The sequence below is a fragment of the Saccopteryx bilineata genome, chromosome 11 (genome assembly GCF_036850765.1).
Source record: "Saccopteryx bilineata isolate mSacBil1 chromosome 11, mSacBil1_pri_phased_curated, whole genome shotgun sequence".
In the NCBI taxonomy this organism is placed as follows: domain Eukaryota; kingdom Metazoa; phylum Chordata; class Mammalia; order Chiroptera; family Emballonuridae; genus Saccopteryx; species Saccopteryx bilineata.
The window spans coordinates 71,951,592-71,968,723 of record NC_089500.1 but is presented as its reverse complement, the minus strand read 5'-3'; the positions used below and the strand labels follow the sequence as shown (position 1 = coordinate 71,968,723).

Sequence of the window (17,132 nt, the reverse complement as noted above, 5' to 3'; positions counted from 1 at the left end):
GGTTAGCAGTAGCTCGTGAAAGATGAGAATAAACTCCAGTGGAAAAGAACGAAAAACGCCTCCAACAAATGCCTAGACTACAGCATTCCACTAACTAGGCCCCTCCAGGCACAGTAGTTCTTTCAAAGCTTAACAGGACGTTTTAACAACCGGATGAGATGTTATATTGTTCTTATCACTTAAATAAACTTTGGCTCAAACAAAACCTCTGGTCGGACACTACAACACAGGGGAGGTCAGAAAGACCTTGCATCGTAATCACAAAGCGTGAGGTCCTGGCCACCATCCCTTCCAGAGAATCTTAAAACTGTGAACTCAGCACGATTCAAAGCCACGAATTTGCAAACACACAGCCATGCGAACCCTCCCCTGCTCAGCTTTGAAGAGGAGACACCGGGGCCTTAGTGCAAAGCATTCAAATTGGACCTACACTGCCCTCCCCTGACCCGCAAATTCCCACCGGAGAGCTAAGGGTCGAGCACTGCAGGGGACCGCAGCAACTCTAACGTGCACAATACGCGCGGCGGAACTGGAAAGAGGAACCACCAGCCCACCTGGGCGTCTCTGATTGGCTGTCAGCTAAGCTTGGAACTCTGGGGCGTGCGACGTCACTTCCGCCGGCCCGCCATCTTGTTCCCAGGGGCCGTTGGCGGAAGAGATCGCGCTCCTTGGCCGCCGGTTCGCCTTCTGCCGGGAGTTCTCGCGGCCAGCGTCTCGGCGTCTGCTCTCGCCCCGGAGTCCCTTCGTGGGCCTCCTCGTCGCCCTCCCTCACCCGGCTCGGGCACAGCGGGGCGGCCCCCCTCTCCCGACGGCGTTCCATGGAGTAGGGTCCCGGACCGTTGTCCCGAAGAGCGAGATCGAGCTTGGCCCCCTCCCCCTCCTCCCTCCCTCCTTCCTGCCGCCGCAACATGGCTAACAACAGCCCCGCGCTGACGGGCAACTCGCAGCCGCAGCACCAGGCGGCCGCGGCCGCGGCCCAGCAGCAGCAGCAGCAGCAGTGCGGCGGCGGCGGCGTCACCAAGCCGGCGGTCTCGGGCAAGCAGGGCAATGTGCTGCCGCTGTGGGGCAACGAGAAGACCATGAACCTCAACCCCATGATCTTGACCAACATCCTGTCGTCGCCTTACTTCAAAGTGCAGCTCTACGAGCTCAAGACCTACCACGAGGTGGTGGACGAGATCTACTTTAAGGTACGAAGCGTCTGGGCCTGGGCAGGGGTGAGGTGCGGAGGCGGGAGGATGGAGGAAACGGGCGGAGGCGGCCCCGGGGTCGGTAGGTCTGGGGGGCGCGGGGGGCCAGGAGGCGGCCAGGGAGGGGTCAGCCGGGGCCGCCCTCGTTTCCTTTTCAGAAGAGAGCCCGCCGCGGGGGGTCTCTCACCCCCGCCCCCTGCCCACCCCTGGGAGGAGCAGAAAAAGAGTAACTAACGCCTCTCCAGTTCCCAGCTTTCAAATTAGTCCTTTTGATGTGGATCTACTCGGCGCCAACTTGGTGCTTCTCCCGCGCCCCCCCCCCTCCCCGAGCCAGGGCGTGTATTGACTTCAGTGTTGGCCTCGTGTTGTTGGGATTCACTGTCCAGACAGGGAAATAAATGGTCAGTGCGGGTGGGTGGGGAGGGTTGAGGGTGGAGAGGTGCCAGGGCAAGAGGTGTACGGAAGGCCTGGAAGTTTTCCCAGCAGGAAGTCAGGAGCGAGTGGTCTCGACTCATCTGTGCGTTGGGCTTGCTCGAGTGATCTGGGCCCTGGGCTTCTGCGGCAGGGTCGGTGCTGGCTTGGCCGTGCTGGGGAGCTCACCTGGCGCCTCCTCACTGCACTCTTGTCTCAGTTCTTGTTTCGTTAGCAGGATTGACTCAGTCTTGCAGCGAGGCTCGGAGCAGCCCAGGGTCGCAGGTAGAGGTATGCACTATTAATCATGCTCAATCGCCATAAATGCATTTCCCTGGGTTAAATGAACGGCTAATTAGACTTCTTAGGCCACTGGTTTTGGTCTTTATCAACTAGATAGGTTTTCTCCATATACCTGCAATTAATGTAATTTTTTTAAAAAATATATCTTCCGGGCCTCCTAAGGTTATATTTTAAAGAATATTTATAATAATTGTCTTGACAGTCTTTAAATATTTTTGAGCATCTAATATAATCCGTTTTGTCTATATTGACTAAAAACACTTGACTACATCAAGTCTTTTCTGTGACCTGACCATCTCTGTAGAGGTGTTAAAACTTAATCGTTTAAATTTCCTATTCGGTTGTTTTGTTCACTTTTTGTCCCAAATGATTAGTTATTGAAGGACCTTTGTTTGTTTTTTTGAGGTCAGTTGCTTTTGATAGAAAATCATTTTGAGAATACATACAGTTCGACTGTAGAAGTAAAAATACCCTGAAATTTTGATAACCTTTTACAAGGGTAATATAATACTATGATGAATATTCAGTTCTTAGCTTTATTTAGTGGAAAACTTCAAACAGTTGAAAATTGGGTTCCTGCTCTTTCTGTGGCAGGTTCTGTTTATTGTCAGGCAATGTTAGTGTGAAATGTGAAGGAGGAAAAGCTTGTTTTCAATTTTTAGGTATTGTGTTTTGAAACAACTTAAGATTCTACTAGAAATTATTTAAATTTCATTATAAAACTAAAGCCCCAGATTTTATCAATAAAATGACTGATTTTCTTGTCAGTCATTGAAATATGGAGGCAGTACGTCTTGCATTGCATCCACTTCTTTGGCCAGTCGGTAAGGAATGGAAACACCTTATGCAGGAAGCTGGGGGAAGGAAATGAAATGGTAAAGCAGTGCAGGAGTCAGCTGAGCAAAAATAATATAGTGCTTTACGTTTAAATGCATACTTTTCTGTCTGAAGCCACTGAAAAAGACTAAAATGGAATTAACAATGGGTGAATGGAGATAGAGTTTTAGAACTATGTAGTGAAAGAACAGGATTTTATTTTGTTTTTAAGAAACAATGGATCTTTCCAAAAGACCTTGAGTTACATTTTTTGTAGAGCTAATATTCTTTCTTTGCTATGTTTTAGGTAACATAAGTGGTTTTTATAGGGTGCCCATCTTAGCAAAGAGGATGCTGAGTCTTTGGGTATTCTTGGTGTCATGGCTAATCACATCTATTCAAGTTTTGACATGGTCTCTATGCTGAGGGGAAAATTGAATTGGTTCATATAACTCGGTTGAAAATAAATTATACACTGACCAACAGGAATGATCTCTGTAGGTGTGGTCTTTGTAATTTCATCTTTAATCAAGAATGAATATAATGCATGATCATGGTAAAAAAAATGAATAAAGTCATAATTTTTGCATCAGAAGTAACTTCTATTATTGTTTCAGCATACTTTCGTCAACTAATTTTTCTTCATTTTAATGTAAAATTTTAAGTCGTTATAAAATTGAACTATTAGGATAGTTTAAAGATTTTTTAAAATACTTCATCATTAATACTTTTTGCTTTAAGTGGGAATCTACATCCATTTTGAAATGAGTATTTTTATTTTTTAAGCAAGTCATAAAAAGCTATAAAGTTAGTATATTATCAAATGTTTTTACAAGCATATGAGACTGGAAATGGCCTGGCTCCACGTGTACCAGCTTTCTACAAAGCCAATGAGATTTCTGCTCTCTAAAGCTGTTGAGGTTTTGTTAAACCTTGGAGCTTTATTGGTGCTCTTTAAATACCTAAGCAGTTTTTTAAAGCTGGATTACATACATAGTGTGTGTAAACAAAATACACCTCGTGTCAAAATACCCAATTCCAAACTTTTGGAAGAGCTGTTGCATTACGGATTGGGTTTACTTGAATCGTACTTGTGGAAAAGTTGAAGTGTGAATGTTTGTTGTGTTCCTCTTTTCTATTTTCAGGTCACACATGTTGAACCCTGGGAAAAGGGAAGCAGGAAGACAGCGGGCCAGACAGGGATGTGCGGAGGGGTAAGTAGAAGTACGTGCATTTTTTCCGTTTCTCTGTGTCTGATAGCTGAGTTCATATTAATGTCAGTTACATACTCAGATGACAGTTGGCAAATCTTCTAAGTTGGTTGTGTTAAGGCTTTTTCCCTCCTAAATTCAGGTAGCCTGTGGATGGGGTTATTAAGTTATTTCTTATGCTCCATTCTGATTTGGATTATATCTTGTCAATAATACTTATCAGGATTAATTAGTTGCTGTTAATTACATTAATTACTACCTTTTTCTTAACTCTTTCCCTTAAAGGTTCGAGGCGTTGGAACAGGAGGAATTGTTTCTACAGCTTTTTGCCTGTTATACAAATTATTTACTCTGAAGTTAACTCGCAAGCAAGTGATGGGTCTCATAACACACACAGACTCTCCATATATTAGAGCCCTTGGATTTATGTATATAAGGTGAGTGTGCATTTATCTACATTTTTCTTAAGTATGTCATTGTAATTCACATAGGCCTAATCCGTCCCTTTTAATTCTAGGTACACACAGCCCCCTACAGATCTGTGGGACTGGTTTGAATCCTTCCTTGATGACGAAGAGGTATGTCAGCAAGGGTAATAATTAGTTTCTTCTGATTACTCTTATGTTTTTAATGTCTTTTATTTATTGGAAGTTGGATGTCTTCTAGAATTGTCTATAATTACATTTCACCCAAATGCTTTTGGAATTAATGTCATTTTAATGACATTAATCCACTAAGACTTGGTGGATTTTATTATATATCTTAGGTTAATTTTCTTAAGTTTTATTTCTTGATTTTTAAGTTTAAATGTTTTTTTGACTATTAAGAGTTTTAAAAATAATCTTTCTGATTATGTGTATGGTATTGATCTTGGCTTGTATAGTGACTTTTTAAGTTGGACCATGCTCAAAATTGATAAGATACGCACATAGAATATTAATTACAGCTTTTTGTCCTGGAACTTTTTAGTTCTTTACTCTCTAACTTCTTCCAAATCTTAATATTCCTGCTTGCGTAGAAATGCAGAATTGAAGAGCCGGGCGGGACCTAAGTAGGCTGAGAATTATGCTGACTTGTTCAAGGTGACCAAACTATTTCAGTTCTAGCTTTCTGACTCATACTGGACAAAGCTAGCAACCCTTTTTAAAATTTCTTCAGATTTTGTTTTAATTACACATCTACTTGCCATTCAAGCTTAGTAAGATTGAGATTCTTTTATATGTTCAGAAAAGTTTCTTTGAGAAGCTTTATTTTTTTTAATTTTTTATTTGTTGATTTTAGAGCAGGAGAGAGAGAGAAACATCTCTTTGTTGTTCCAGTTATTTATGCATTCGTCGTTTGATTCTTGTACGTGCCCTGATGAGGGACTGAACCCGCAACCTTGGTGTGTCGGGACAACAGATGTTTTACCAACTGAGCTACTCAGCCAGGGCCCCTTACCACTGTATTTTTAGGTTCAGAAAGTAAACTTTGTTATCTCTCCGTAGTTGTTTTTATTTATTTATTTTAAATTGTCGTCCCATGCTTTTAAGAGCCAGCTCTATATCAGGACGGCCTTCCTAAACCAAGAGGGAGATTGCTGTGTCCTGCCAGACTCTGCTTATATAAATAAGAAAAAATTTTGTCTGCATTTTTGGGGCTGCTTTTTTATTTTTGTTTCTTTGGAGGTTTTAGCCTGTTTACTGAGCTGTTCAGTATCTCAGAAGCAGCAAAGTGTGTGATAGGTGGTAAGCCACAATCTTTAAATTTCTCTTACTTTTTTAATGAGAGGAAAAAATAGTGACCTATTGATCTGCCCATTCATGTATTCATTGGTTGACTCCTGCATATGCCCTGACTGGGGACCAAACCCAGAGCCCTGGCATACCGGGATGACACTCCAACCAAGCTACCTGGCCAAGACTAAATTTTTTTCCTTTTAAATGAGATTTTTTTTTTAGGCTGAAGCACTTTTCCCTTTTATAGTTAAAAAGCATGCCACTTTTTATAATTGTATTGTATTAGGTTTGTTTCTGAATGCTTCTGTGTAATCTATTTTTTTATATTGACAAACCTGAGGATCTCTATTTAAGCTAACTTATTGTTTTCTTCTTTAGATATCTGCAGCGATTATATTTGGAAATACTGTTTATCTGAACACTTAAATGTGTGTGAGTGCAAGCAGTTTTACCTTTAGCTCTTGTTTTCCTGTTTAGATAACAAATCTCACTTTCCTTGTGTGCTTGCACTATAGGTTTGGGACTGACAATAGCTGACTAACATGTCCTGAGCTGTGAGAGGGCATAGCAAGAAGGCCTTCATGCGGTAATGACCCTTTTCAGAGACAATGGTCATCATGGATTATGCGTTTCCAATTATTTGTTCATTTATTTATTTTCTACATAACTCTAAATTAGAAACCTCACTGCTTCATGGCAGTTGGTTTGCTATTGCTTCCAGTTTTATTAGGGCTTCATTTGATATTAGAACTGTTAAAAGATAGTCTTTAGACAGGAATTGTCTGAAGATGTAGCGAGATCACAGTGCTAGGAATAATATGTGCAAACATTTTCACAGAAATGGATATGTACTTATAGGTGTGTGGAATGGAAATTTAAGTTAGTTGTGCCACACAGTTGAGCAGTGTAAGGGGCTGTCCCATGTTCCTGAGTGAGATTAGTCATCCTTGTGCCCAGGAGGCTGCAGGGTTTGTCCGCACCTGCATGCACATTTAAGCCCAAGTATTTCTCTGTATCATTCATTACCTGATTAGAAAGGTACACAAATTGAAATTGTTCTCTTAGATTTTTTTTTTTATTTGAGATACCAAAGATGGTAATTTTTTTGTAGTATTGTAATTACGTATTGAAATAATTATGTTTGACGGCGAGGGTGTTGTTTGTGTATTTGTAGGACCTAGATGTGAAGGCCGGTGGAGGCTGTGTGATGACCATTGGAGAGATGCTGCGCTCTTTTCTCACGAAACTGGAGTGGTTCTCCACCTTGTTTCCAAGAATTCCAGTTCCAGTTCAGAAGAATATCGATCAACAGATTAAAACCCGGCCTAGAAAAATCAAGAAAGATGGGAAGGAAGGCGTTGAGGAAATAGACAGACATGTTGAACGCAGGCGTTCAAGGTAATGAAACTCTTGAACTAAGCTTATTTTTAAAATATGCTTTATACAAAGGTTCTTGGAAATCAGTGGCAAGTTCTATATATAGTAGTGTTCATTTTATAAGTTTGTCACATTTTCTGCTGAAAGGTCATTTTCTGCCTTTCATGGCGTTTTCAACAAAATTATACATCTGTAAATGTGAACAAGCACATTTTTTCGCATTAATAGTTCTTGACATATTTAGGTACACTGGGGATCTAGATAAATATCACTGACAAAAGTTAAGGTTTTTTTTTACAGTATGTTTAATTCATTCAGATTTTCTTCTTTTCTCCCCTTTTCTTAAATGTTAGGTCTCCAAGGAGATCGCTGAGTCCAAGGAGGTCCCCGAGAAGGTCAAGAAGTAGAAGCCATCATCGAGAGGGTCATGGCTGTTCTAGTTTTGACCGAGAATTAGAGAGAGAGAAAGAACGTCAGCGACTTGAGCGTGAAGCCAAAGAGAGAGAGAAAGACAGGCGGAGATCCCGCAGCATCGACCGGGTGTTGGAGCACAGGCACAGCAGGAGTAGGGAGAGGCACAGAAGCCGCAGTCGCAGTCGTGATAGGAAAGGGGACAGAAGGGACAGGGATCGGGAGAGAGAGAAAGAAAACGAGAGAGGCAGAAGGCGGGACCGTGACTATGACAAGGAAAGAGGTAGTGACCGAGAAAAGGAGAGAGAGCGGTCGAGGGAGCGGTCCAAGGAACGGAGAAGCAGGGGCGAGGTGGAGGAAAAAAAACATAAAGAAGACAAAGAGGATCGACGGCACAGAGATGACAAAAAAGATGCCAAGAAAGAGAAGAAACACAGCAGAAGCAGGAGCAGAGAAAGGAAACATCGGAGCCGGAGCAGAAGTAGGAATGCGGGGAAACGAAGTCGGAGCCGGAGCAAAGAGAAGTCCAGTAAGCATAAAAGTGAGAGCAAGGAGAAGTCCAACAAGCGAAGCCGGAGTGGCAGTCAGGGAAGAACTGACAGCGTGGAGAAATCGAGAAAGCGGGAACACAGCCCCAGCAAAGAAAAATCGAGAAAGCGGAGCCGAAGCAAAGAACGTTCCCACAAACGGGATCACACTGATGGTAAGGACCAGTGTGACAAACCTGATCGTCGGAGGAGCCAGAGTGTGGAGCCGGAGAGCCAAGAAAAACATAAAAGCAAAGACGAGACTGTGTGACAATTTATTGTGGAAGTGGATCACATTGAATCCTATAAATGTTTGATTAAATCTGCTTTTCTCCCCTCCCGAGTTGAGATTGTTGCAGTAGTACGCACTCTTCGAGCTCCCCGTAGGCTGCCTTCCGTTTCTCTTTTGTGTAGGGAAGTGCCTTTGTAATCCCATTCACTGCATTGATGTTCTCACCCAGCTGTTGCGTTCCATACATGATGCACCAGTTGTTCTTGCATTTTTGTTTCATTGTTTTTGAGATGTACAGTCTGTACATATGTCCTGAAAATGTTTTAATTTCTTTGGCATGGTTGCCATGTAGGTTAAATTTGTATAAGGCAATAAACTGCCGCTAATTCTATTTTTGTTCTGTAGGTGTGGGGTTATGGTTTGTGTACTGAAGTTAGCATGGCTGTGCTTTTCGTAATAGAATGCTAAAGACTTTCAGAATGGATCTTGGGTGTTTATTATAGGAGAATTATGTGCTTTCAATGTACACGAAGGCAGCAGTTGTAGGATTAACATTCTTGTCCACTGTATATTATCTCCGAAAGCTCTTGTTAATATGTTACGCTTAATATTCTCCACAGTTAACGTTAGAGAGGATCTGAGTAGTTTCTGATACAGAGATTTAAATTAGGCTGTGATTTGATCAAAGTCCTTTTAGCATTCTACCTCAAAGGGACACTGTTAGTATGCCTAAAATTTATTCACTTAGTTTTCTTTTTTATTTGAGAAAATACATGACATGTATTCTTTTTTTCCTTGAGTTTTTCAGGTTTTAAAGTACTATATTAAAGGAAAAATGTCTGAAACCTAGCATTGTTGCAGCAACCCTGTACTGACGTGAAATTGGGAGAGGGCGGGGAAGATGAGTGAAATAGTCACGCCTCAAGCTTCCAAAGCATTTTTATAAATGGAAAGTACTTAAATTATAAAACAGCTTGATATAGTGTCCTTTTTTAAAAATTTAAAACTTTTTTATTGATAATGAAGATTGCTGTTTGAGTTTTTAAACAATCTAGAACAGAGAAGTATTAAAAGTAATGCTATGTTGCATTATTTAAGATTATTGGCAAATTATTTGATAGATTGTTCTTTATGACTTGTATTGATTACAGAGAAGGATCATGAGTGGAATAAACGCTGGATTAAATCCTTTATCATGGGTATTGGCTTTTCCCCTATGTGTTAATGTTCCTTTTTTTTTTTTTTAAGTGTATTTGTGGAAATTGGTAAAACGTTAGTAGAGCCACTTTATAGAGGGCTATTTCAGTGAGTTGAGCATGTAGACCAGAACTGGGCATGCGTTGATAGTAATCCTTACTAGAGATCGTACAGCAGTTCCGTTTGTCCGTGCTGTTGTGTTGGGTTAGGTGACCACTCGTTCCTATAAAGGTGCTTTATCGAAGTACTTTGCACTTGGATTACTTATAATTGGGCTTACAGAAACTTTTATAAGATAACTCAGCTCTTTTTAGAACAGAAACAAGCTCAGTGATTTTGTTCAGTCAATGCCAGGATTGAGATGAGTGTCCTTAAATTGTATTGTTACAATTTATTTGATCTCACTGTTTATATTGGCCGTCTGATGGGCCACCAGCAGAAGTGTTAAATGGAGCAAATGCAGCAAATGACTACATTTGAAGAGCCCTTTCACAGGCAGGCTTAACATTTGTACCTATATAAGTCTAGAAAAATATTGAAGGACTTGCTCTATGAAAATGCTATGCTTTTTTAAAAAAGATTCAGTTGTTTTAGATTGATATCAAGTAAATTAACACTAGATGTAAAAATTAGCAAATCTATATTCTTAAGTAATGGAAACAGTTGATGTATTTTACATGGAAAATATTTTTGGTATACCTAAATTAATGGTGCTACTCTTTTGAATATAGTTCCATCTGAAATGTTAATTTAACAGTGTACTTTAAAATGTGGGAAGAATGTATTTCAAATGGAGTTTAAAATTCTATCACAAGCTACACTTGATTTCCTATGACATTTAAAGTTAAGCCCTGGGCATAACTCAGTTGGTTAGAGGGGCATGAAGCACAGAGGTTGCTGGTTTGATCCTTGTTCAGGACACATACAGGAACAGATCAATGTTCCCGTCTCTTCCTCTCTTGCTAAAATTTTTAAAAAATTTTTTTAAATTAAGTTTGCTTTTGAGGAACATTTTGATAGAACATGTGATAGTACTTGTTAATGTCATATATTCAGGATTATTGCTTACAACATGAGAAAACGAGAAGTTTCTGATAGAGCTTAGTATAACTGGCAGCCACCATCCCATTTCTCTCAGCCTACTGAAATGGTTTTCACCCTTTCCTATGTTAGTACCTTGCATCTATTTTCTAATGTTCTATTTGCATTAAAAGAATTACATGGATTATTATCCACTGATTTTTTTTTTTTTTTTTTATAAATGAAGCAGGGAGGCAGACGAACTCCCACATGCGCCCTGCCGGCATCCACCCGGCATGCCCACCAGGGGGCGATGCACTGTTGCAACGGGAGCCATTCTAGACCTGAGGTGGAGGCCATGGAGCCATCCTCAGTGCCAGGGCCAACTTTGCTCCCATGGAGACTTGGCTGTGGGGGTGGGGGGTGGGGTCGAGAAGCAGATGGGCACTTCTGTGTGCCCTGGCCAGGAATTGAACCTGGGACTTCCATATGCCAGGCCTCAACTGAGATTTTTAATAGAAAGTTTTCATATAAATGCTGTACAACTAATCTCTTAGTTGAATTTAGTTTCTTAGTTCTTAACCTTTGACTTATGGGTCCTTTAGGAATATAATGAAAGCAACCGATCATGTGTAAAAAAATAAAAGCGCTCAAAATTGCACAAAATTTGAGAATAGCTTAACTGCCCTTGGGCTTTTGTGCGGTTTACTTAATGAATTTTTAAAACCTGTGATTTGGTGTATAGTAGTTGGGAGTGAATCACAAATTTTGGTTACTGGGAGTATCCCAAATGCAATAGCTATTGTGTTTTTGTTCTTTCCTTGAAATGAAAATGACCGAAAAAAGGGGGAAGTAATTTTTGTTTGAACATATAAATGAGGCCCAGACAGTGGCAGTTTGTAAGTTTCTGAACTGATGGCAATGTGTGGCCTTGTTTAAACAGTAGTTGGCCAGTTCTCACTGGTTACATTGGCCACCTGATGAGTAAGGTAGTCTTGGCCCTAGTCTGATTGTCCCCTTGTAAATGCTGAATTCAGCCTTGAATGACTACAATTACAGGAAGTCTCCAGTAGAGCTGAACTTACGGGGAAGGAAACATTTCTCACTGGTAGTTTTAGTCTCTGAAATTTCACCATTCTGTCCTATGGGATCTTCCAGCTCCTTGACTTCTAAAGTAGTTTCCATTTTAGGATCACTGGCTATCAACATTTATCCCTGTACGAAACATGACAACATGAATACAGTCAATTTAAAAATACAACAATCCATTGTTCTCAACTTTGACAGTCGAGTTTCTGTGACATAATCATGATCCATAATGTACCAGAGGTGGACGTGTTCCGGTTGGGTGGGGGCGCTGTCCTTTCAGTCTCGCAAACACTAGTTAAACTTGTTAGACAGCTGTCCACTCCTGAGTCCATCCTCCACTGCTCTGCACAGTTAAACCTGTCGGTAGAGGATGCTTGCGGCACGCTGCAAAGGAAAGAAACTGCTTCCTGCGTCCGCTGGGTGTCTTCCACACTGTGTAGGGTCACTGGCACGTCCAGTGGCTCCTCGTGGGGGGGTGTTTTCCCAGCAAGTCCTCTGGCTTCCCCCTCGCCAGCTTCCTAGCAAGTCTTGCTGTGTTTTCAGACTGTCAGAATCCAGCCACAAGTCTGCTACGGGGGTCCTCGAACGGAAAAGGTATGGAATTAAATAAATGATAGAGAATTTAAGATATATACATAAAGATGGGTTCAAAAGGACCGCATGGCGAACAGTCTCTACTGCTCCTGAGCCGATGCAATGGCGGCCCCCAGAAGCTCATTCGTCTTTATTCAGGGGAAAAAACGTGGTCCCTTAGCAATTCAGTTGTTTCCAAGACAACTCAGACAACCCTCACCATACCATTTAGATCTAACTTTACACCAATAAGAAACTAGCTTCCAGCCTCTTCCGGAGAACATGGGTGGGACAAGCAATAATCAGGTATAGCTCTTTGTTAACTGGGCAGGTGAGATGGGTGGTTAGGCCCAGCACCTGTCCCCTGGATAGAAAAACACCCTGTTTATATAATATTTCGGTCCCCAACATCAGACAACTTACTAAGTCTCGGCACCCCAGTGGTGGCTTCATAACCAGCACCCCTTTCTCCAGCCCCAGACTTCTGCACCTCAATGAAGTGTGGGTCTGAATGTCAGTCTTGCAAGGGAACCTCTTCCAAATTTGTGCCTTCCTTGCAGTCCTCTGTCTAGAGGTAGTGGCTGTTGCTATAACCACTGTTCCTGTATTCTTAAGCATTCTCTTTATTTACCCTTCATTCATCCTGAGCCCTGGCCAGGTAGCTCAGTTGGCTGGAGTGTCATCCCAAAGCACAGAGATTGCTGGTTCGATCCCCAGTCAGGGCACATACAAGAATAGCTCAAGTTCCTGTCTAAAAATTAGAAAAAAATTCTGTTACTGTTTAGTAATTTTTCATATGAAACTTTCCCTGTTCAAATTACTGTTTTCTGTCTCCTGCCTGGCCCTGACTGACCCAGTGGGTTAATACCAGTCATAAGGGCGCCACTTAATGACACTGGTTAAAAGCCCTGATGTAGTCTAGCATGAAGAGCTCAACCAGATAAGTGTTGAGAATTAGCTAAGTGAATCAGCCTGGGTCCCAGAATTTTGGCTCCTAGAGTTTATATTAAAAAACAACTGTAAACCTGACCTGTGGTGGCGCAATGGATAAAGTGTCAACCTGGAATGCGAAGGTCCCCAGTTCAAAACCCTGGCCTTGCCTGGTCAAGGCACATATGGAAGTTCATTCTCCCTGCTCCTCCCCCCTTCTCTCTCTCCCTCTCCTCCCTCTCGAAAATGAAAAAAACAAAAACAAAAAAAAACCTAAGTAGCCCTGGCCAATTGGCTCAGTGGTAGAGTGTCGGCCTGGCGTGCAGGAGTCCCGGGTTTGATTCCCGGCCAGGGTACACAGGAGAAGCGCCCATCTGCTTCTCTACCCCCCCCCCCTCCTTTCTCTCTGTCTCTCTCTTCCCCTCCCGCAGCCAAGGCTCCATTGGAGCAAAGTTGGCCCGGGCACTGGGGATGGCTCTGTGGCCTCTGCCCCAGGCGCTAGAATGGCTCTGGTTGCAACAGAGCAACACCCCAGATGGGCAGAGCATCGTCCCCTGGTGGGCATGCCGGGTGGATCCCGATCGGGCGCATGCAGGAGTCTGTCTGACTGCCTCCCTGTTTCCAACTTAAAAAAAAAAAAAAAACTCAAGTAAAAATTGTCCAGTCCTTAGAAGAATGGGCAAGACATGTAGTTGTTTGAAATGCCTACCTTCCCTCCCTCTCTCTCTTTTTTGGAGGTGGCCTGAGTGTCTCTTCTGTGGAATCCACAAGTCTGATTGGTTGCTTTCATTGTACCCATCAGAGATCCCCAAGCAGTGAAGGTCTTCCTGACATCTGCTTGACATTTCATTACCTATCTGTATTCAGTACTGGTAAGAAAATGTCATCTACTTGATTGCACTTGGCAAAGAAGTGAAAAACACATTCTAGGTACATTCCATTTCCCTTGGAGGAAATGATGTGTCCGAGGGCAGGAGGGGTGTCTGGGAGTGGTGGAAAAATAGAGTATGAGTGAGTGCCCATCAATCACATATTGTCCAATTGTCCTGAACAATCAGTCCTCCATATTTCTTCTCTACATCACTAAACAATTCTTTTCTCTACAATGGCAATTTTAAATCTTTGCTAGTTTCTCAAGTCCCCTTCATATCCACACTTATTCTTACTCCACATACAGAGATTATCAGGTAAAAAGTCAACTTTCTGTTTTCTCTCTAATATGATAACTGGGGTTTAATCTTGGACCAAGAAGTGGTATTACATTGTGGTTCTAATGTGCATTCTTCTGTGACTAATGATGGTGAAGAATTTTTCATGTGCCTATCTTCTTTTGTGAAATGTTTGTTCAGATAGTTGTCTATTTTTTATTGAGTTGTTTTCTTATTATGAGAGTATATACATGCGTACATACAGTTAAAGTGTTTTAAATAAAAAATCTGAGGGACCCTGGTCGAGGAGCTTGGTTGTCTAGAGCGTCATTCCAATACGCCAAGGTTGCAGGTTTGATTCTTAGGACACATACAAGAAGCAACCAATGAATGCATAAATAAGTGGAACAACAAATCAATGTTTCTCTCTCTCAAAATCAATCAATAAATTAATTATTTAAACATATTTTAGATGCAAGTACTATAGCAAATATGTAATTTGCAAATATTTTTTCCCAGTTTGTGGTTTGTCTTTTTATTTTCTTACTAGTGCAGAAGATCTTGATTTTGAAGTCTAATTTATTAAGTTTTATTTATTTATTTTAAATTAAATTTAATGCAGTGACATTGATAAATCAGGGTACATATGTTGAGAGAAAACATCTCCAGATTATTTTGACATTTGATTATGCTGTATACCCCTCACCCAAAGTCAAATTGTCTTCCGTCACCTTCTATCTGGTTTTCTTTGTGCCCCTCCCCTCCCCCCACTCCCTCTCTCTCCTTCCTCGCCCCATCCCACCCCCACCCGACCCCCCCACCCCACCCTCCTGTTACCATCACATTCTTGTCCATATCTCTGAGTCTCATTTTTATGTTCCCACCTATGTATGGATTCATATAGTTCTTAGTTTTTTCTGATTTACTTATTTCACTCCATATAATGTTATCAAGATCCATCCATGTTATTGTAAATGATCCGATGTCATCATTTCTTATGGCTGAGTAGTATTCCATAATATTCATGTACCAAAGCTTTTTAATCCACTCATCCTCTGACGGACACTTGGGCTGTTTCCAGATCTTCGCTATTGTGAGCAATGCTGCCACAAATATGGCGGTGCATTTCTCCTTTTGGAGCAGGCCTATGGTGTCCTTGGGGTATATTCCTAAAAGTGGGATAGCTGGGTCAAAAGGCAGTTCAATTTTCAATTTTTTGAGGAATCTCCATACTGTTTTCCACAGAGGCTGCACCAGGCTGCATTCCCACCATCAGTACAGGAGGGTTCCCTTTTCTCCACATCCTCACCAGCACTTATTCTGTTGTTTTGTTGATGAGCGCCATTTTGACTGGTGTGAGGTGATATCTCATTGTGGTTTTAATTTGCATTTCTCTAATGATTAATGATGTTGAGCATTTTTTCATATGCCTATTGGCCATCTGTATGTCCTTTTTGGAGAAGTGTCTATTCATTTCTTTTTCCCATTTTTTGATTGGATTGTTTGTCTTCCTGGTGTTGAGATTTACAAGTTCTTTATAAATTTTGGTTATTAACCCCTTATCAGACATATTGTCAAATATGTTCTCCCATTGTGTAGTTTGTCTTTTTATTGTCTTGTTCTTTTTAGTTTGTCTTGTTCTTATTGACTTTAGCCGTGCAAAAGCTTTTTAGTTTGATATAGTCGCATTTGTTTATCCTGTCTTTTATTTCACTTCCCCGTGGAGAGAAATCTGCAAATATATTGCTCCAAGAGATGTCGGAGAGCTTACTGCCTATGTTTTCTTCTAAGATGCTTATGGTTTCACGGCTTACATTTAAGTCTTTTATCCATTTTGAGTTTATTTTTGTGAATGGTGTAAATTGGTAGTCTAGTTTCATTTTTTTGCAGGTAGCTGTCCAATTTTCCCAACACCATTTATTAAAGAGGCTGTCTTTACTCCATTGTATTTCCTTACCTCCTTTGTCAAATATCAGTTGTCCATAGAGTAATTTATTAATTTTTTAATGGATCATGTTCTAAGTGTTGTATTTAAGAAAGTTTTTTCTCCTGACCAGGCAGTGGCACAGTGGATAGAGCGTCAGACTGGGACACGGAGAAAACCAGGTTCAAAACCCCAAGGTTGTTGGCTTGAGCACAGGCTCACCAGCTTGAGTGTGGGGTCACTGGCTTGAGCATGAGATCATAGACATGACTCCATGGTCACTAATCACTGGCTTGAAGCCCAGGGTCACTGGCTTGAGCCCAAGGTCACTGGCTTGAGCAAGGGGTCACTTGCTCTGCTGTAGCCCCCAGCCAAGGCACATATGAGAAAGCAATCAGTAAACAACTAAGGTGCCACAACAAAGAATTGATGCTTCTCATTTCTCTCCCTTCCTGTCTGTCCCCCTATCTCTCTCTGTCTCTGTCAAAAAATATTTTTAAAAAAGAAATCTTTTCCTAAGATCAAAAAGATTTTCTCTTATTTTTTTCTAGAAGTTATATAGTTTTAGGTGTTACATTTCAGTCTGTAATCCATTTTGAGTTAACTTTTTATAAGGCGTGAGGTATGGATCAAAGTTCATGTTTTTTATACATGGTTATCAAATTGTTTCAGTATCATTTGTTGAAAAAACTGTCCTTTATCCACTGTGTTTCCTTTGTACTTTGTTGAAAATCAATTGTCCATATATGTGTGGGTCTATTTTTGGACTTTACTCTGTTCAATTGATCTGTTTATCTTGTCTTGATGCCAATTCTTATAACTAATGTTGTCTTAATTACTGTAGCTTTATAAGTCTTGAAGTCAAGGAAGGTAAATTCAGCACTTTTTACTCTTGGTTGGAAGCAGAGGTCTAACGGATGATTTTAATTTCCGCTCCACCATTTAATACGTGTGTGATCTCATACAAGTCAGTTAATGTTTATTAAACATTTATGCACTTGTTTATTGTTAGAAATAAATATCATAGTGCTTGAATTAAATGTTAATATTATTAA

The 17,132-nt window shown here is 41.2% G+C and overlaps 1 protein-coding gene and 1 non-coding gene across 2 annotated transcripts; one reads left to right on the top strand and one right to left on the bottom strand.

Annotated features, from left to right (window-relative positions):
- The first annotated feature begins 625 nt into the window (after positions 1–625).
- On the top strand, positions 626–9,387 carry PRPF38B (pre-mRNA processing factor 38B). Its single transcript, XM_066246500.1, has 6 exons — positions 626–1,190; positions 3,866–3,934; positions 4,217–4,368; positions 4,449–4,509; positions 6,824–7,047; positions 7,380–9,387. The coding sequence occupies exons 1-6, from the start codon at positions 909–911 to the stop codon at positions 8,233–8,235; spliced, it is 1,644 nt and encodes a 547-aa protein (XP_066102597.1). The 5' UTR covers positions 626–908; the 3' UTR covers positions 8,236–9,387.
- LOC136315835 (small Cajal body-specific RNA 11) lies at positions 5,442–5,553 on the bottom strand. Its single transcript, XR_010727614.1, has one exon. It is a non-coding gene; the product is annotated as a small Cajal body-specific RNA 11 (non-coding RNA).
- Positions 9,388–17,132: the final 7,745 nt, after the last annotated feature.